Source organism: Hermetia illucens, chromosome 4, assembly GCF_905115235.1.
Source record: "Hermetia illucens chromosome 4, iHerIll2.2.curated.20191125, whole genome shotgun sequence".
Lineage (NCBI taxonomy): Eukaryota > Metazoa > Arthropoda > Insecta > Diptera > Stratiomyidae > Hermetia > Hermetia illucens.
This window is the reverse complement of record NC_051852.1, coordinates 127,075,533-127,096,354: the sequence shown is the minus strand read 5'-3', so window position 1 is coordinate 127,096,354 and position 20,822 is coordinate 127,075,533. Positions and strand designations below refer to the sequence as shown.

The 20,822-nt window shown below is 44.1% G+C and overlaps 2 protein-coding genes across 2 annotated transcripts; both read left to right on the top strand.

The window, feature by feature from the left end:
• Positions 1-5,122: 5,122 nt before the first annotated feature.
• Positions 5,123-5,613, top strand: LOC119654763 (lysozyme c-1-like). Its single transcript, XM_038060304.1, has one exon. It carries the CDS (start codon positions 5,174-5,176, stop codon positions 5,594-5,596), a length of 423 nt encoding a protein of 140 aa, XP_037916232.1. The 5' UTR covers positions 5,123-5,173; the 3' UTR covers positions 5,597-5,613.
• Positions 5,614-19,924: 14,311 nt separating this feature from the next.
• On the top strand, positions 19,925-20,434 carry LOC119654730 (lysozyme c-1-like). The gene has a single exon (XM_038060258.1). It carries the CDS (start codon positions 19,967-19,969, stop codon positions 20,387-20,389), a length of 423 nt encoding a protein of 140 aa, XP_037916186.1. The 5' UTR covers positions 19,925-19,966; the 3' UTR covers positions 20,390-20,434.
• The last annotated feature ends 388 nt before the right edge of the window (positions 20,435-20,822 follow it).

The window sequence follows — 20,822 nt, the reverse complement described above, 5'->3', positions numbered from 1 at the left end:
ACTTGCCGGTAATTATGACCCCTAGATCGTCCGCAAATGCTTGCACGGAGAATTTTTTGAGATTCAGGAGCCATAGCAAGGTATCCATTACCAGGAGCCATAACAGTGGACAGAGAACCTCTCCCTGTGGGCAGCCCCTAAGACATTCTAACTCAATAGAATTTTGGCCGGCCAATATATGGATTTTTTCCCACTTTAGCATGTGAAACATCCAACTGATTAACAGCGGTTCGATTCCATGCTGTCTTGCCGCATCAAAATTGCCAGGAATGAGACACAGTTGAAGGCACCTTCGATGTCCATGAAGGCGCGTTAGGTGTATTCTTTTTCGGACATCACCCTTTCAATTTTCGCCGTGAGTTTATGGAGCCCTTCTTCTTTAGAGCCTTCCGTACCTCCTTATAACGATTGGAGCCCTCGCTGAATCACACTTCAGAGCACGAGTGAGGGGCATCCCTGTTGTTCTTCTCTGTATTGCCAAATCCGAGTTGCACCATGATGATTTACTTTTCTTTGGCGTCTTGAGTGGACAGTTTTCTTCGAAAGCTTCTCTCATGCTAGTTATAATCATCTGAGTTGCCTTCTCAATTCCAGCAATGGATTTGATGCGCTTCCCAGGGATCGTAACTTGGGCACTCAGTTCTATTTTATATGTCGTCCCACTTCCAGGGAGGTGGATCCATGCCCATTACGAAATGCCACTGTAATGTCGATGGCCTCTCATCCCAAATTGATGATCTGCAAATCGGTTCCTACTAGGTACTCCAGTAGTCTCGATCCTTTTGCATTGATGTTGGAACTTCACCAGCATATGCGGTGAGCGTTGACATCACATCCTACTATTACCCGCATGCCCTTACTTTTGCCATATTGGATAGCTCTGATGAATGTTCCACTAGAAACTTCTTCTGCGCCATTGGAAAAGTATGCAAGGCACCATAGTATCTTTTAATCTCCCTGTTAACTTTTTATGGTTAGTTTATCCGATGTGGTGTTGCCTTCATATAGGTCGTTAACCAAATTAGCCTGGAAGTCTTTTGAGACTACTATGAAGGAGCGAGGTCAATCCCTTTCACTAGCATACAACAAGTCAGCATATTGGAAGTTTAGACCCCTGACTACCCCACCAATAACCCACAGTACCTGCATGAGGTATATAAATGTCTTTCAGCTATTGATCCGACGACTGATAAGTGCAGTCACCGTTTTACAATGCTGCAATTTTATTTAGGAAATATGGCACCTCATCTACGCTTCAGATGAAGATGCCGAGGGTTGCATATCCCTTCAGTGATTTTACAACCCGACACTTAACGTGACGGTCCCTAACCCGTATCGCCTTTTGTATCGAAGAGTTGGGAACGTCCGAGGACCGCTCCCTCTCATATCATAGTATATAGTATAGATTTAGAATAGTATAAATAGAACCTTAATGTCTACAGATGAGCAAACTTGTTTGCACTGATGAAGGGAACAAGTGGTTCCCGAAATATCGGTATTTGCAAGAATAAATACCCACACTAACGAAAAAGAAACAACAAGTTTTTATTACTTGGCTTGAGGTTTTGATTGCCGCCTGATTTCAGGTGTCACCTCTTGTTTTCTAAAAGATCTTCTTTGTTGAGCTACCTCACCACGAAAAGGTAAGTAATCGTTGAGGGAGAAAATCAATACTTTGGTCAGAATTGACTATAAAATATCAACAGCAATCAGTCTTCTTGATATATGCAAAGCGAAAGCTTTAACAATGCAAACTCGTCTGCGAACTGAAATTTGTGCATTTGTGATTTCCAGTTGTATCTGTGCAATCCAATCCTCGGCTTGCTAGATGGGCAGCAACACTGTTCACACCATGCCTTTATTCTCACTATTACGGTAGATTTCCTGAAGATTCCTACCGCAGCCCTCAATGCTCGTAGACCTCGAGCTCATGACAATGAATATTGCACATTCGAATTTGAGCGAATTTTACCGTTATTATACCTAGTGGAAACGGTCATACTTTAACATTAAGTCGACTCCTACCCTTACTGTTAAGCAAGTTGGTTATCTAGGTGTTAGAATTCCCCACATCAATAAGCAATTACGATCTCTAAACGGCGCCTTATACTGGCATATTTAAAAACAAAGATGGTACAGGTTTTGTGTGACTCTAGAAGAGGTGGAAGGAGCTGCAAGGAGTGGCCTGGACACGCCAGAGTGTTTTGAGGATTTTTACTCACTAAAGCCAACCTCGACTCCCCTCCCCTACCCCGTGGAACCAGCCTTAGGTATTGAATCACGGGGTAAAGTTAGCTTGCTTTAGCTAGGTAGCCTTCCGTCTACCCGCGGGGTTCATAACCGCGCCTTCCCAATCATAATGGCAAGCTACGATTGCCCGTACAAAATGTTCTGGTGATAGCACTTCACCTTGAGTTTCCTCTGGGTTCTTCAATTCTTCCTCGAACCCAGGACATTGGAAGAATACGTGCGCTGGGTCCTTTGGGATCCCGTCGCAGTTTGGAAAATTAGGTGAGGTCTTCAATTTAAACATGTATAGGCATCGACGGTATTTTCCATGACTGATGAGAAACTGGTTGAGATTATAATTGATCTCCCCATGCGACTGGTCCCATCGCTGTTGCTATCTGTTTATGGATCTCTCCTTTTCGGCTTTTTTAACCGGCAATAAAGGACAGATGCACCTGACGTTATAAATGTTTATCTCGATTGCCAGGATGTCACTGCAGGCGTAATTTCTCTTGCGGCGCTTGCGCATGATGAGGATCGCTTCCGCTTTTTCTCCGCGAGTACGAGTCTAGCACTCTCTAACCAAGCGTTAGCAACACTGATTGCTTCGCTTGAGTACAATTCAGTATGTTCGAGATCCTCCTAGATCCTTTGCGCCAGCAGCCAGTCCTATATTGTCAGCGTAACCCATGAACGTGGCCTCCTCCGGAACCGGAAGGTTAAATACATCATTATACATGGTATCCCACAGTAGTGGACAGGGCTCTGTACTGGCCCTGTGGGATACCCGCAGAGACAATGTGCTCGTTGGGTCCATCATCGGTATTACAGCAGATCGTCCGCTCTTGCAAGTAGCTATCGACAATAGCGGCGAGGTATGTGGGAACACTAATCGTCGCCAGAGACTTTTGTGTAAGTTCCTAATTGACAAAGTTGATTGTATTTCTTACAGCTAGGGTCACCACCATGTAATGTTTACTAGTACAACCCCTCCCGTGAATTTCACTTTCGGCTAAAGCCAGTAACCATTTTGATGTCATCAATGATTGATCCGGCTTTACGGAACCCAAACTACCTATCTGGAAGGTCGCCTTGGCTCTCAACGACCCGGAGTAAACTATTATAAATTACCCGCTCCAACATTTTACCCATAGTGTTTAGAAAATATATGGGTTTATAGAAGGATAGTTCCCTTGGAAGTTTGTCAGCTTTAGGCAACAGCACCAGCTTCTGCCGCTTCCATGGAACAGGAAAGACACCCTCGGACATGTACGTTTTAAACCCAAGCTGTATAAAAGTAGTTCCACAAGGTCAGGGCTTCGTTGTTACTGAGTCCTGGCCAGATTACTCCTTTTGCAGACTCCATCACCTTTTCCAGTTGCTAATACCTCCATCTTCAAATGTAAATCACTTGTAGCATTAAATGCCACGGTGGCCAAGTTGTCCACCACCGAGGCACTGCGGTCGCGGGATATCGACGGCTGCAAGTCCGCTTGCTCACTCCGTGCCGTCGGTAATGAGGTTCCGAGCCCTGCACTGTAACTTTACTCTTTCTCAATTCGTCCATGTTGGTTTTATTTTCTGGGTTCCTTCTCGTAGCCATTTTGTTCCATGCACCAGAGATGAGCTAACGCTAGCCCATGTACATTCAGAAAAGAAAAGTGCATGAACACATATTTACACATCAATAGCTATGCCCCTATGCATCACTAGATGGGAGATCTGACAACTCCTCACACGTCTGTCTGTCTGTCCGTCCGCCTGTCCGTCTGTCGCACCCGATTTGCTCGGAAACGGCTGTGTCTTAGCGTTAGGACACGACTAGTCTAATCTTTCCCACCGAAGTCTTTCGAGTTTCCATTTCCAACGACAGCTTGACGTCTTTTATCATCCGCCATTAGATAACGTCGTAAACATGATCTGGTCATCAGAAAGGAACTACATCCTTCTCTCATTATCATACAAAGGATTTTGTTTTCTATAACAGTGGCAGTCTCAAAAGTTGCAGCGAATTCGTAATATTTCACTGGGAGTGGTACCCATACTTTTCGTCTCTAGTGAACATCATATAATAAAAGATATGAAAAGATATCCGACCGACAAAGCTTATACCATTACAAAAAAGGGCTGGTTCTCACTAAATGAACAAATAGTAAGAATAAGAAATTCACTAATCAAGTGCTGTCTATAATTTGGTCGACGGCACAATCCCTAAGCGATGTCAATCCATCCTCCAAATAATTTGGAAGAATACAAAAAGCATAAACATTTTAAAACATTTTAAATCCATTAACACTCGAAGATCATATCTCCGAAATTATATTTCAACAATAGACGATAGCCCAGCCTTCATAATACAATTATAAATTTAAATTTGTTAAAAATAACTTCAAAACAATACCAATCAGATTTGCATTTTCCCAAAAATCCCTAATTTGTAGGTAAGCAGATAGATAGATTGTTATCTTCTGTCAATCATTACCGCCAAAAATGCGCTTAGTTGCAGTGTATTCAGATACTGTCGCAATAGAACAGTTGGCTTTCATGACAGCAAACGTTATCTTTTCATGACATACCCCCAGTACTATCTGCATACATTTCGAAACATAATATTATAAATTGTCCTTCTTGAAAGCAAGATTAATAAGAGATTAATATGCCAAATCAACCAATTATTCACCGCAAATATGTGTATATATTATTTTCATGCCTACGTTATCAGATTGAAGCAGAAGTGTCCCAGTAATACCCAAATTAAATGAGATCCTATGAGTATCAGTAATTAACTAATAATGAACTAATAACTATATGGCTGATATCTGAGACAGATTGTAATACAATAGGCTGACAATTATTTTTCGAGTTTCAATTTGGTATAAAAGAAAGAGTATCTCAAGAAATTTTCATCAGTTCCTTGAGTTTTCCGAACAACCGAATATCCAAAATGAAGGCCATCGCAGTTGTTGCCCTCCTCGTCCTTGTTGCCTGTGCCCAAGGCAAGGTTTACACCCGTTGTGAAATGGCACGTCTCCTCTACAACAACCATGGTGTTAAGAATCTAACCACCCTCGCCAACTGGGTTTGTTTGATTGAACACGAATCATCCTTCAACGATCAAGCCGTCGGTGCCCTCAACTCCAACGGAACCCGCGACTATGGTCTCTTCCAAATCAACAACAAATATTGGTGTCAAGGAAACGTCGCTTCCAGCAACAGCTGCAAAATCGCCTGTACCTCCCTCCTCGGAAACTTTAATGCTTCCTGGAACTGTGCCCAACTCGTCTACAAACAACAAGGATTCAAGGCTTGGTACGGATGGCTCAATCATTGTAACGGAACTGCTCCAAGCGTTGCTAGCTGCATCTAAAGTTTTCTTGAAAAGTACCAATAAAGAGATTTGACAAAGAATAAAGTTTTTTTAGATATATATCGTACTTCTGTGATCCCTTGGGAGAACTGCCGTCACGACTGTCGTCCTTCCATCCCCTCTCGATCCTCTTAAGTTCAATTGCTGAAGAGTACAAGTAGTGCAAATTTAGTGCTTCTAAACCCTACTGAGTCCTTTACCGGTTAAGGATTATATTCCATCAAATCCATCAATTACCGAGCTTCAACAACTATTAAATTCAATATATCTTTATTCAATAAAATCCAGGTATGCAATCGTAGATAATAATTTCAAAGATCAGGATTTGGAGCCTATATAATTGTGGTCTAACTTTTAGCTTATTACTGGCTAAAGATGGTGAAAGGGTAGCATAGGTCCCAGGGCGAAACGTAGATTGATACACACGATGGAGCATAAAACCTGGGAAATGCCTGCTGAACCAACACCAACAGCTCTACTACCAAACCTATCCCCACTTCCACGTGGTGACCGCTAGGAGCTCTTTCTTAACGAAAAGTTGCAGACGGAGAAGGATGAAGGCGGGTCCCCGCGGCTAAAAACGGGACAAATTGTACCAACTGGTCCTCCAAGTTGGGGGATGGGTAGGACTGACAACCCTACATGGAAAACAACTTGTTACGAAGCCACAACAGGATCCTCGGACTGCACGGATTACACAACGACGAACCCGGCAACGACGAACCCGGCAACGACAAAGGAATAAGGAATGTGCTCCCTGTACAGAGATGAAGCTGCTTAGCAGCTAGCCGATACCTTGTTCCAATATGATGTAACAGCGTTGCAAGAGAAGACAAGAGAAGAGCCGCTACACCATATATTATAGCGGCTATCCAATAAACCAAGTGCTAGGTAGGTTTCCTAGTCAGCCAAAAAATGAAACCTGCTGTTATCGGCTTAGAAAACATAAGCGAATGGCTATGCATTCTGCGCTTGCGAGGCAAGTTTAGAAATATAAACTTCATTAGCGCCCCTACAGAGGAGACTGCAGAGTCGGAGAAGGATACCTTCTACGAGGCGGTAGAACGAACCGTCATTCTTGGGTTTTTAACTGCAATTAGAGAAGGAGCCCCTATTCAGGCGATACATTGGCTCCTACAGCTGACACCAAAATACAAATGATAACGCACTGGGGATCATTCAATTAGCAGTTCCACATTAAATTCTTGTTGGAAGTACCTGGTTTACGCGGAAAGTGGCCCACAAACACACGTGGGCCTCTCCAGACGGGGCCACTTTTAACCAAATTGACCACGTGTTGATCGAACGCCGGCACCTCTCAGCCTTGATGAATGTCAGAACAAATAGGGGGCCACTATAGAGTCAGATCACTATCTTGTTGGCATGGCGCTCCGAGGATGAATAAAAACACCACCCAGAATCCCTTCTGACAATCAGGTGAGAGTGAACACAGAAGCCATCCACAACTCAGCCCACCGTTCCACCTATAAGAGGGAAATGGATGCCACAATAACCGCAGTCAAGAAAGATCCTGAAGATGAAGCATCAACAAGTGATCTTCACAATCACCTGAAGAACGTTCTCATAAATACGGCCACAAACATACTTGGTCCCAGCCGCAAAAAGTAGGAACGGTTGGTTTGACGATGAATGTAAGCTAGCAACAGAACGGAAGAATGCTGCATACCGACAGAATGGGCATATTGGAGCGATGGGTTGAGTACTTTGATGAACTACTGAACAACCAGAACATCGGCGAGCTGGAGGTCCCGCCAACTGAAGACGGCGGACAAATATTGCCACCACCAAGTATAGGCTTAAAAATCATAAGTCGCCAGGATCCGACGAAATTACAGCCGAATTGGTTAAATATGGAGGTGACGAAACACACTAATGGTTCATCAACTTGTGCCCAAGGTGTGGGACAGCGAATCAATGCCTGACGACTGGCAAAGTGGTATTATCTGCCTCATACATAAAAAGGGGGATATTGCACAGTGCAGCAATTATAGAGGCATCACGTTGCAGAATACCATCTACAAGATATTCTCCGCTATCTTGCTGGGCCAGTTAGCCCCATACGCCCAGAACATCATTGGCCCATACCAAAGAGGCTTCACTCCAATTCAGCAACAGATCAGGTAACTGTTGGAATATGGACACCAGTTGCACCATCTGTCCATTGACTTTAGAGCCTCTTATGGTAGCATAGCCAGGGTAAAACTGTACACGGCCATGAGAGAATTCGATATCCCAACGAAATTGATAAGACTGACTAGGCTGACCCTGACCAATGTGCAAGGCCAGATAAAAGCGGCACGATCGCTCTCAAGACCATTCGACATCAACAACGGTCTACGACAAGGGGATGTCCTATCATGCTTCCTCTTTAACCTGGTCCCCGAGAAAGTGATCCGTAATGCTGATGTTAATGCAAGAGGAACGATCCTCTGTAAGTCCGCCCAACTACTGGCCTATACTGATGCTGAGGGTCAAAGCTCTTACTGTACAAAACTATGATCTTGCCAGTCCTCATGTATTCCTCGGAAACTTGGGTTCATAGTAAGAAAAACTGCGAACTCTTAGCCGCGTTCGAGAGAAGAATCTTCCGAAAAATTTTTGGCCCCCTACATAAGGATGGACGATTCCGTAGCCCACATAACGGCGAAATCTATGAGCGATACCATGACCGTCAAGTTGTGGATAAAATCCGGCTCAATACGTTACGGTGGGCGGGTCACTTAATCCGTCTGGATGAGAATGATCCCATCCGGAAAGCCTATAAGGGAAATGTCTATGGTAGAAAAAGAAGACGAGGCAGGCCCTGCCTGAGATGGAGCGATGGACTTGGTCAGGACGCCAGACAGCTTTTAGGGATATTGAATTGGTGAACCTCGGCGCAAAACCAGGATGTCTGGAGTTCCTTATTAAGGCAGGCCTAGACCGAATACCGGTTGTTGCGGTTTGAGACTTTCAGTAATATATTTTCTACATGATTTTTGCATGTAAGCTTCTTGTCAAAGGCTAAGGCTAAATAGTTGATGGTGACAGGAAATGTTTGTATTAATGAAACTCAGACTCTTTCCTGACAAGTTTATTTTCTTGGTTTTTCAAATGGGAAAAATTTACCTGGTTTTAGAAGTATTGATCTTAATACGCTACCGAAAGGAATATTGACAAATTTTATCCAAAAATGTTTCCAAATTGTCTAATATGGGTTGCACATCTGACCCGACGGAATAAGTACATAGTTTAGCCATAAGTTCTGTCAGTCAAATAAATCTTTATTTCTCACGAAGTAACAAACCATATCAATCGAAAATACACCATTAGAAAAGGGAAACATAGAGTTTTCAAACGAAAAGAATTTATTCAAAATTTCCACCGCTAACCCGAAGTCGCTTCACGAACGATATGAAGGGGCATTTCTTGAGCTGTACGCATGATGCTGGCATTCAAACTCTCCAAATCGGTGTAAGATCGCAGGCAGTCTCCTCTAACTTAGCCCCAAGGCTGTAGTCCAGAGGTTTCAAATCTAGGCTGCCTGAGCCGCATTCATCCGCGGTTATGAAGTCAGGAACATGCGCCGCTAACCACTGCTGAATTATCTTGGCTTTGTAAGCGGGGACCGGGTCCTGCTGGAAGCATGACGGCTTTCCGGCACTCAATGGCTCAATTACATCCTCCAATATCTTTTCGTATACGCTCGTATTGGTTTTGACGCCGGCCTCGCAGAACTGAATATCACTTATTCCGTGAAAAAAACAACATTTTTTTATTATCTAGAAATATTGGATATAAACTTATAGCTAACTTAGGGACTACCTTAACAGTTAAACTTAATCTAAGGTATAACATGAAGCTTAAACTAACTTATTACTAAAAAGATTATGTGAGAACAACAAGATATTAACATTTAATTTTGGAGGAAAAGTCGAAAAAAATCTCCACTCGTTGAGCATATATAAAAACGGGATGGGACTAGGAGGGAAAAAGGACTGGGGTAGGATGGGAGGCGTGCGGGAGAGGGATGGGAATTAAAAGCTGGGAGGGGTGCTAATGATTGGAAGGTTTAGAAAATTGAGAGTCGGAGAAATTGCCTGTGTAGAAGACTACTCTACCTAGGGGATCGAACAGCCGGTTCTGGGACTGGAGGGATAAAAGGATCTGGGGGAACTGATGAGTCTGGAGAAGGTTATCTTCATCGATCTCGATCTGCATGGCATTGGCGACAAGAGGATTGGGATGAGCTTGGCACTTGACCAGGAAGTTGAGGGCAAGACGAGCAAGGAAGGCGTCGATGCGTGGGGTTTGGCAGGATTCATAGAGGATCTGGTTGGAAATGTACTTGGAGCGGTCCTCGTTCTTAAAGATGTTGGCGCAGTGGCGAAAGATCCTGCGCTCTCTGAGGCGGAGTTGCTCCATTTGGGAAGGGGAGCAATCGGACCAGAAAATGAAGCCGAAGATGAGGAGTGGGCGGATAAGCTGTTTATAGCAAAACAGCTTAATCTTTTTTGGAGTCGGGATGTTGTATTTAAGGATAGGATACAGGGACCGGAAGGCACCAGTTGCACGGCCTAGTGCCTTCGTTATGTGAGGTACGTGGGAGAGGCGGGAGTTCATTGTCACCCCGAGGTAGGTGACTTCTTTAATAGTGGGAATGGGCTGGTCGTGGATTGTGAGTGATAATGATCTGGTGTCACTCCACATCTTCGGTGTCATTCTCATGTCTCCATGGAAGACGATGGTCTCACACTTGTCGGGATTTAGGGAAAGTTTCCAACGGGTGAAATAGTGGTAAAGTTCGTCCAAATAAGCATTCAGACGCGCTTCACCAGGGGAGATGTCTTTGGTGGCCGTACAGATGATTAGGTCATCCGCGTATTGGAGGATCTGGATGGGACACGGGTGTGTAGGTGGTTTGGGGATGTTTGCGGTGAACAGCGAGAAAAGAGTTGCAGACAGGACTGAACCCTGGGGGATGCCGGCGGGCAAGTATAGGACGACGAAAGGTGCTGCTGGATGCTCACTAAGGATTTCCGCCCATCTAGAAAGCTAAGTATTAGCTTACAGAGGTGCGGATGGAAATTGAGGATTTCGGAAAGCTTGTACGTAAGTCCGTATTGCCATACGGAGTCGAAAGTTTTCCTTAGTTCAAGGAGACGGGCTATGATGGGTGTCCTCCGACTGATACTCAGGAAGATATCAGTCTTGTGAACGGGACAAAGGCTGAAGAAAAAAAAAAAAAATTGGAACTCTGGTAGTGTGTTGTTGGAAGTACAATGCTCGTATATGAGGGATTTGATAATCCGCTCGAAGATTTTGGTGGAGGAAGAAAGGATAGAGATAGGCCTGTAGCTATCGGGATTGAGTGGATTAAGGTTCTTTTTTGGGACGGGAACTATGCGAGCATTTTTCCATTCGGTGGGGAAGTAAGCGTTGAGGATACAGTGGTTGATGATCGAGGAGAGTGTGGTGGAAATGTTGGGGGCGCACTTTTTTAAAACTATGGAGGGGATTTTGTCGAGACCCACTGATTTTTTGTTCTTGGAGGCTGCAATTGCAGCTTCCACTGAACTTGGGCTGACAAAGTGGATGGGAGAAACATTATCATATTCATTGGGATGGATAAGGGGGTGAGTGAATAGGTTTAGGTTGGGACTGGGTTGGTAGAAAGTTGGTGTGGATTGAAGTTTTTCTATGGATTCGCTCACAACACTTTCGAAGTGTTGATCGCGAATGTGGAGGGTGCAATGGTGCGCTTGAAGGAAGTGGTCGGCTAGGATGTTCACCTTTTCGGGAGTTGAGATATTCTGTGGAAGGATGGTGGTTCGCTGGGAGGACTTGCCTAGACGGGGACAAGTTTTTCTGAGTTCCCTGAAGGTATCAGGGTTCAGCTCGATGTTGGAGAGGCGTTTGTGGAGGTGGTTGGTATAGAGTGTTAAAATCCTATTGCGGATTGACTTGTCAAGGGAACTTATTCCGTGATATGAGACGCCCACCATACCATGAAAGAAGTCGGATAGTGGCGACTCGCGGAGCATTTTCTTTGGCTTCATAACATCATTTTGTCGGTTGAGTTTTTCCTCGATGGTAAAAATTTTTTTCATCAGAAAATAGAATTTTGTGATATTTTTTGCCGGGAAATCGTTACAGAAGAGCAGCACATCGAATTCGCCGTATTTCCTTTAGTTTTGGCGTTAACATATGGCTAATGCACCGCCGGTACGCACCGAGACTGAGATCTTCCCGTAAAATACGACGCATACTTTGAGTTGAAACGCTCATTTCCCCCGACATTGGTTTTTGCTTGCGGAGCGGATTGCGACGGACACACTCACGCATAGCATGCACGATATTCGGGCAACGTACAGAGCGCGGACGCCCCTCCCGCGGCGTGTCAACCACACCAGCTGTTTCGCGGTATCGAGATAATGTCCTAAAAACGAATCGTTCGTTTATCGTCAGCTTTTTAGCAAACTATGAATCTTTTTTGGCGTATTCCCACATTGGTGCAACGCAATAACCGCGATTATTTTTTCGTAGTTACCGAACATCATCATGTTGTCGTTCCTGAAAGTCAGACGGAAGTGGGGTATCTTTCTTCTTTTTCTTCAGTCTTTGTCCCGTTCACAAGCGGGTTTGGCTCGTCGTGATTGGTCTCGCCATTTGGCTCTATCTTTTAAATCCCCATCCAGCGTATCAAGTGACCGTTGTTTCGGCCTGCCTTTTGGTCGTTTACCATCGACATCGATGTTCAGACCAAGCTTGACAAGTGAATTCTCGTTCTCGCCTCCTTCGCAATTTTTCCTCGATCGGTGCAACCCTATAACGATCGCGGATATCCTTATTTCGGATGTGATCAAAACGTGTCACGCCACTAGTCCAACGCAACATCTTCGTCTTCATTACCGCAAGACGTCGTTCATTGTTTTTTATAGTCGGCCAACACCCAGAACCAAAGAGGGCGATTGGACGGTCGATATTCCAGTAAATTTTAGATTTGAGACGTTCGTTGATACGTCGATCACAAAAAACACCAGTTGTGGAACGCCACTCCATCCGCGTTGCGTTAATGCGTGAAGCAATTTCATAACGGAGTTCTCCATTGGCTGATAGCGTTGACCCGAGGCAAATCACTACCGGTGACAGTGATTGTGCCTGCTTCATGGGGACCGGTCGTCAAAAATTCAATTTTGTTTAGATTCAATCTGAGACCGTGTTGCATAATGCGATCATTTCATTTTTGGACAAGTTGCTCGATATAATTTTTGCTATTAGATGCTATTTGCATGCTATTTGCTATTCGATATTTGCTATTTGCATCTAATAGCACTTCGTTCACTCAGAATGGTCGTTTTAACATCCTATTTTCAATTCCATAAAAACAGCAAAGTGGGAGGAACTCGCCCACAGTCACTTGGGTAACAGTGATCGTTTTCCTTGGTTTTCGGTTTGCATTTTTTTTAATTTGCAATGCACATGGCCATACTCCTATCGAGGTCGTGCTGACCCATAGGAATGTTAAAGAGCATGTTGTTTCCTCCCTTGAGCCGATTCAAGGAAAAACGCGTGGGAGTAACTGTTTGAAATATATTGTTCGGATGGATTAGTTCACCTGGTGGATGAATGCTTCCACAGTAAGCGGAGGGAAGTCCGCCTTTGAGGAAGAGGTTCCAAAGGGCACGTTTTTGATGTGCTGATGACCGGCAACATGTGCAAAGCCATCTGGCGTCATCCAATCTCATCTCAACTGTTTGTATGAAGAAGGACAAAGCTAATCTTCGGTCCTTCGGGGACATATCTCTTCTCCCGGCCTTATAATAATCATTGGTACAGCAACCCAATTGGATCAGGGCATTGAAGTGTATTAGAACACTTCTTTGAAGACCCTGCATTGCGCTCGCCTGAGATGACTCAGATACTCATTCACAGCTGAGTCGACTCTTATCCGACGTCAAATTACGGGACAAATCCCACTGCACCAGTGTGATTTGAACCTCGACCTTCCATATGACAGCCTCATGCTCTAACCACTCAGCTATCCGGACTGGGTGAGTATGACTGCCACAAATTAACTCTGTGGATGAGCTACTTTCATGATAGGAAAGCATTCGCCTAAGGGGTTAAGGAACATATATGGGTTAACGTGAATTGCGGTTGCCCACACGGATCTATTGTAGGTCCATTTATATAGAACTTTACGATGGATGCATTGTTGGATAAGCTTTTCCAGTGGTTGAATTCGTTGCATATTCTGATTCTTATTCTTGTTGAGGAGTGCGGTACGCATCGGTAGTTCGTGGTCTCTTGAAGTCGATGTCGCGATCTCAACGGAATCGTTACGATGTTGCTCAAAGGTCACTTATTTAAAACACCGGAAGAAACGGAAATATTTGGTGTGACTCGTGGAAGTCGTGTGCTTGTATTTTCAACTGATCAGGCGCTAGGCGGGTTTAGCTAAATTGGCATTCATTTTGAGGTGTGTCATGAGGCTTAAGTGGGAGAGCAGCTAGTTTTTTGCATGTTCTTTGTATTAGTTCTCTCCGTTATAAAAGTTTGCGATGACAGTTCAGGATAGGAAACTGCTCCACGCCACATAGGTGAGTTCCTCCTCTTCACCTATAGGTAGACCACTATGACACGGCTTTCAAGGTTAGGAGGGGCGTAGCTTTGCTGCAAATGGATATGTAACTGTCGACCATTTGGAGGGGCTAGAACCGCTTGCCCTCAACAAGTTCTCAGATGAGAGTGTTACATCTATGTCTCAACTAAGATGGCACGAATGAGGGGGGGACGCACATATCAGTACGTGAAATGTGTGTCTGGCAGAGGGAGCTCTATCGTGGGCTTTGGTAGTTTGATTGAGTTTTTATTTCAATCGAACCTTTCCTCCAGTCAGGGTTGTATTCGGTATGGGACAGATATCAACTGCGGGCAGAGTTGGGTTATTTTTTCTAAAATAAACTTTAATTGTTTTAGCCTGAACAGTGGTTGTGTATAAATAGTTAATTGGACAAACATTATGGCTCGCGGTACCTGCAGTGGCTAATTTTAATAAATTATCAATTCTAATTTAGAATTCTAAAGATAATTAGAGAATGGATCAGGACATTCAGCACGAAGGAGATATGTGTTCCCCTTTGCCGAAGGACATCGCGGCAGCAGGTGTGCAATCCACTAGCGAATGTACTAAAGAGGAGCCATTTAAAAATGCTAACGATCCTTTCAGGCGCAGCGCTAGAGTATTGAGATCGCGGCCAGGGAAAAGTGGAGGAGATCGGATATTAGAACGCACACCAACTACAAATGTAACGAAAAACTCGGCAGCAAACGGTGTTAATGCTGTAAATGGCGAGGAAACAGACGCTTTTGCAAAGTTAGGGGAGATGATTTTGAACTTGATGGAGTTTGTAGGTCCCCGGCACAACGTGCACGGCGAAATAAAAAGCCAAGTGCTTGCTATCAGATCGATGTATTTTGAAGCACAAAACGAGCTACACTGTTCTCAGAAAAAAAAGGTTACAGTGGAAGCAGCAACACAAACGTCCTCAAAATCAATCCACCTGATAGGAACTCGGATTAGAGCTGATAATCTAGCCGTGGATCGCCTTCGTGAAAAAAAAATAGCAGAGCCCCGCAAACGGCATAGGGACGCTAATATAGAATCCCCAGAGCGGACTCCAAAACGCAAGAAGGGTGAAGTACAGCAAGTGCAATCAACAAACTTTCCCGGTGAAAGTTTACCAAACCATCAGGAGATACGTGTCAGTGACTCTACTTGGACTAAAGTAGAGCGAAAAGGTAGGCCACAAAAGAGGTCGCGGTCTGATGCGCTGATTATAAAATCAACAAGCGACCTGACGTATATCGAAATCTTACCGAAAGTGAAAACAGACAGTTCCCTCTTGGACTTGGGTGAACACGTGAACCGTATAAGACGCACGCAGAATGGCGATTTGCTCCTTGAGCTTAAGCCAGGAGAGAGTAAGTCCCACGATTTACATAAGAAGATCGAGTCATCACTGGGCAAAGTAGCTGAGGTAAAGGTGAGCCAGGACTCAATGCTAATTGAATGCAAGAACCTGGATGAGATCACTACAAAAGCGGAGATCTGCGAGGCCTTAAAGACTCAACTCGGATTAGAGTGGATCCTTGAGTCCAATGTGATAAGGCTCCGAAAAGCATATGGTGGTACTCAGACGGCCACAATAGCCCTACCATTCGAAGCTGGAAAAAAGGCTGCTACTGTTGGCAAAATACGCGTCGGCTGGGTCAGCTGTCGACTGCGAGAACAGATATCGCCAAAGAGGTGTTTCAAATGCCTGGAATTTGGACACATCTCAAGAAACTATTCAAGCAAGAAGAACGATAGATCTAAGTTGTGCGGAAGATGTGGAGAAGAAGGGCATATTGCCAAAGAGTGCAATACGAATCCTGAATGCCTGCTATGCAGAGAAACACAGGAAGGTATCGTCGATCATGTCACAGGCAGTTACAGATATCCGGCGTTTAAAAAGGCGATTTCAGCTTTTCGCAAATGAAATTCCTACAGCTGAATTTAAACCATTGTCAGGCAGCTCAGGAGCTGCTTTCTCAAAGCGTGCTGGAACATGAAATTGACGTTGCCATTATATGCGAATATTACAAAGACTTCCACAGTAGTGTCTTTGTATCAGACAGAAGCGGCAAAGCGGCAATCTGGACTTGCGCAAACCAAGCGATCGAAAATACGAGCAATAGGATAGAAGACGGATTCACACGAGCTAAGGTAGGCGGCATTGACGTATTCAGTTGCTACGCTGCCCCGAGCCTCAGGCTAGATGAATTCGCATTGATGTTGGAAAAATTAGCTTCCGAAGCAAGCCGCCACAACCCAATAATAATAGCGGGACGATAGACGGGATATGGGATCGGTAATATACCTCACCTTTATTAGCGATTCATTATTTAAGGATCTCCAATGGCAGGTGAGCGAGGAATATACGCACAGTGACCATCAGGCTATCATCTTCCAGATGGCTCGTACGACAGGAAGAAAGCGAATCAAGAACACTGCAGTATCGGGTTGGACATCCAAAAAACTTGATGAAGAAATGTTCGAGGAAATACTTCTGCAGGAAGCGATGCCGGTGGGAAATGCACGAGAAAAGGTGGCGCAGGTCCTTGAAAAGTTACAAAAACCTTGTCACGCTTCCATGTCTCGCCGCGCGTTACTCAAAAAACGAATGCCCAACTTCTGGTGGAATGCCGAAATCGAAGAATTTTGTAAAGTTTGCCTTAAAGCCAAAAGATACAGCCAATGTAGCAGAAACCGATCTGAGTCTGAAGAGTTGCACAACCAATATAAGAAGGCGAGGAAAGAATTGCAAGCAGCCATCTCTAGAAATAAAACTGAACACTTCAAGAGGTTATGCAAGGAAGTGGCCTTCGGCCCATCGGGAGGTGCATACAATGCAGTTATGGCAACAATCAAGGGAAAGCGCTCACCGCCGATTACCAACTCTGATTTGCTACGGGAAATCATTAGCACTCTCTTCCCACAAGTTTGAAGTGAGTCGAACCTACCCATTGTCCAGGTAGATCCCGGTGAAATTTTCGAGGTAACCACGAAAGAAGTCCTGGCAGCCGCGAAGAAGATTGCCGAAAATAAACCCCTAGGTCGTCGAAACAATTCCAGGATGAGGTGGTTCTCTGAAACATTTACGATGTGCCTCATAGATGGGATTTTTCCGGAAGAGTGGCGGAAACAAAAGCTTGTGCTAATCCCGAAGCCAAATAAATCATTAGCCAATAAATCTTGCGCGGCAGTTACTCTTGCCATGAAGAATGCCTTTAATACGGCAAAGTGCAGCAAAATAATTGCGGCTTTAGCCAAATTAGGCGCTCCTAAATATCTGGTGCACATAGTCATGGAATTTCTCCTGGAGAGAATATTGTGTTACGATTCGGACGATGGACCTAAGACGTATACAACAACCTGGGCGGTTCCACAGGGATCAGTCCTCGGTCCTCTCATGTGGATAATAATGTATGACGGAATTTTAAAGTTGCAACTACCCAAAGGAGTGACAATCATTGCCTTCGCAGACGATATCGGAGTAACTATCATCGCGCAAGACATTGATGAGATCGAGGTACTCACAAACTAAGGCTTCCGGAGTGTTTACATTGTTGGCAAGAAAGTTACCATATATACGTGGTCCTAGGCAAAGTCGTCGGCTTCTGATCGCGAGTGTTGTTAGCTCCATCTTGCTTTATGCAGCTCCAGTCTGGGCATCGTCTTTGAAGATGGAAGCAAACAGAAGAAAAATCGCAGCCTCATACCGATTGAGTGCATTACGTACGTCATGTGTTTGCCGTACAACTTCAGATGAAGCACCTTGTGTGATAGCAGGCATGATCCCCATCGACATCTTGGCGAACTAGGGTCGACGCCTCTATGACCCATCATATGCAATCGGCGAGTCCGATACCAATCGTCGGCAATCGGCATTATTATTCCAGATGTCTCTAAATGGATTAAGCGAAGGCACGGTGAGGTTAGTTACCACCTAACTCAATTCCTAAGCGGACACGGAGGGTACCGTGCATACCTTTATCGCTTCGGGCGTGACGACTCCCCGGAAGATGCGGAGCATGTAGTTTTTAACTGCCCGCGGTTCGCTGCACACAGAGCGGAGGCGGAAATTGACGCCAAGGCACAGTTGACACCCGAGAATATCGTGGACCACATGCTAGTCTCTGAAACATCTTGGAGGGCGGTTGGAAAATTAATGAAGGCGATCCACAATCTGCTGAGGAGGGAGGAGCTTCGGAGGAAAGTGACAAATAACGACAGAAGCCGTAGTTGATAACTGATCCTGCCCCGGGATGTAATACCGAAATGGCAGTCCCGCGGGGTAAGCGAAGAAGAAGGAGGTGGTTTTAGTGAGTAAAAGTCTCACATAACCGTATGGCAGGAGCCAGCGGTTGGGTTTGAACCTTTCCACCTTCCAACGTATAAAAAAAAAAAACGAAGTCTGTATGATTGTATGTATGTCCTCTGTATCTGTCCAATGTATTGTGAAGTCAGCAATCTTGACTATACAGGCGTACATATAATGAACGATATTTATGATTTTGGCCAGTCTTTTACTAGTAGTGGTACGCTTCGATACGGGAATGAATACGTGCGGGCTGCCTCCCGGAAGCGGAGATAGTTTCTCGATGCAGTTTCATCTGTACTATGATGGGCGAACCGTCCAAAAGAATTCCTGGAGTATATGCTCTCAGCCCGGTTATTTGCAGTTGAGGATTTTATGGTGGTGCTGGGTGTGGCGATAGAAAGGCTTCGTATCCAGTGATATGAATGCTGAGCCCGCATTCAGTAGAAACCACGCCAGCACCAGTGTTTTAATGGCTCCCTCATTTGCATGATAGAAACCAACGGCCGGTGCTGGGGTGCGATGGTCTCATAAGGAACAGCTTTGCAACCAGTGAGGGTGACGAAATAGCAAGGTTATGAGTGTCGGCAGATTTGTCACAACTCCTGACTAATTTTCCATTTCAACTCTCTGCCTTCCACCTATCCTCACACTATGAAACGCCCGCCTGATGTCTCTTATCATCCTACGCTGGTTGCAATCATCAACGCGATCTAGTAATCAAGTTCTCCATTATTCAGATCGCTATGCTAGACTTGTACGAGTATACTTCTCCCATTATCACAGAAAGGGATTGTGTTTTCTATTAAGATTTGTCACAGTACCAACAGTAGGCGCGAATTTGTACCATTTTGCCAGGAGTCGATAAAAATAACTCTGAAAACAATATCAATCAGTTTTGCATATTCCTGAAAATCACTCATTTGTAGATAGCCAGATTGTTATCTTCTGTCAATCAATATTGCTAAATATGCCTTTAGATGCAGTATTTGCTGATACTGTTGTAATTGGACAGTTGAGTTTAATGATAGCAGGCACTATCTTTTCATAACATACCCCCAGTACTATCTGTAGGCATTTCTAAATATTATAATTTGGACTTCTTAAAATGTTTGATTAATAAGAGATTAGTTTGCCAAATTAGGTAATTATTCATTGAAAACTCTTCAAAATGTCCATATGCAGATTCATATAGGTTTTTCCATACGTACTTTATCAGATTGAAGAAAAACTGTCCAATAATACCAAAATTAAAGAAATTTTATAAGTATCAGTAATTAACTAATAATCAACTAATAACTATATATCATAGATGATATCTGAGATAAATTGTAATACAATAGGCTGACAATTATTTTTGGAGTTTCCATTGGGTATAAAAGACCGAGTATTTGAATAAATTTTCATCAGTTCCTTGAGTTTTCCGAACAACCGAATATCCAAAATGAAGGCCATCGCAGTTGTTGCCCTCCTCGTCCTTGTTGCCTGTGCCCATGCCAAGGTTTACACCCGTTGTGAAATGGCACGTCTCCTCTACAACAACCATGGTGTTAAGAATCTAACCACCCTCGCCAACTGGGTTTGTTTGATTGAACACGAATCATCCTTCAACGATCAAGCCGTCGGTGCCCTCAACTCCAACGGAACCCGTGACTATGGTCTCTTCCAAATCAACAACAAATATTGGTGTCAAGGAAACGTCGCTTCCAGCAACAGCTGCAAAATCGCCTGTACCTCCCTCCTCGGAAACTTTAATGCTTCCTGGAACTGTGCCCAACTCGTCTACAAACAACAAGGATTCAAGGCCTGGTACGGATGGCTCAACCATTGCAATGGAACTGCTCCAAGTGTTGCTAGCTGCATCTAAACTTTTCTTGGAAAGAATCAATAAAGATATTTCATGAAGGATAAATTTCTTTACATAAATAGGTTTATTGTATTGAAAAAAAAAACAGCACAACGCTCCAGTAATCCCTTGAGTAAAATATTGCGGCAAACCCAACTATCTCAATCAACTCAACCTTTGTCGATTTGATCTGCCAAAAATAGTAACTTATAAGCGGAGAGAATGTCACGTATTGTTGATAAAAGTTGCAAGTTCAGTATTTCTAAAAACCCCTGATATACAAATTCCTCCACGGGACAGGGGGGGATGTTCAGTCAAGTTATTCCCTTGTTACTAGTTCTTCGAATAAAAATGACGTAGATATTGATACAGGCTATATTTCATTGAAGGCGATCAAACGATTCGGGGGGCAATAATAAGGAAGGCAGTTTTAAATGCAAGGATACATAAAATC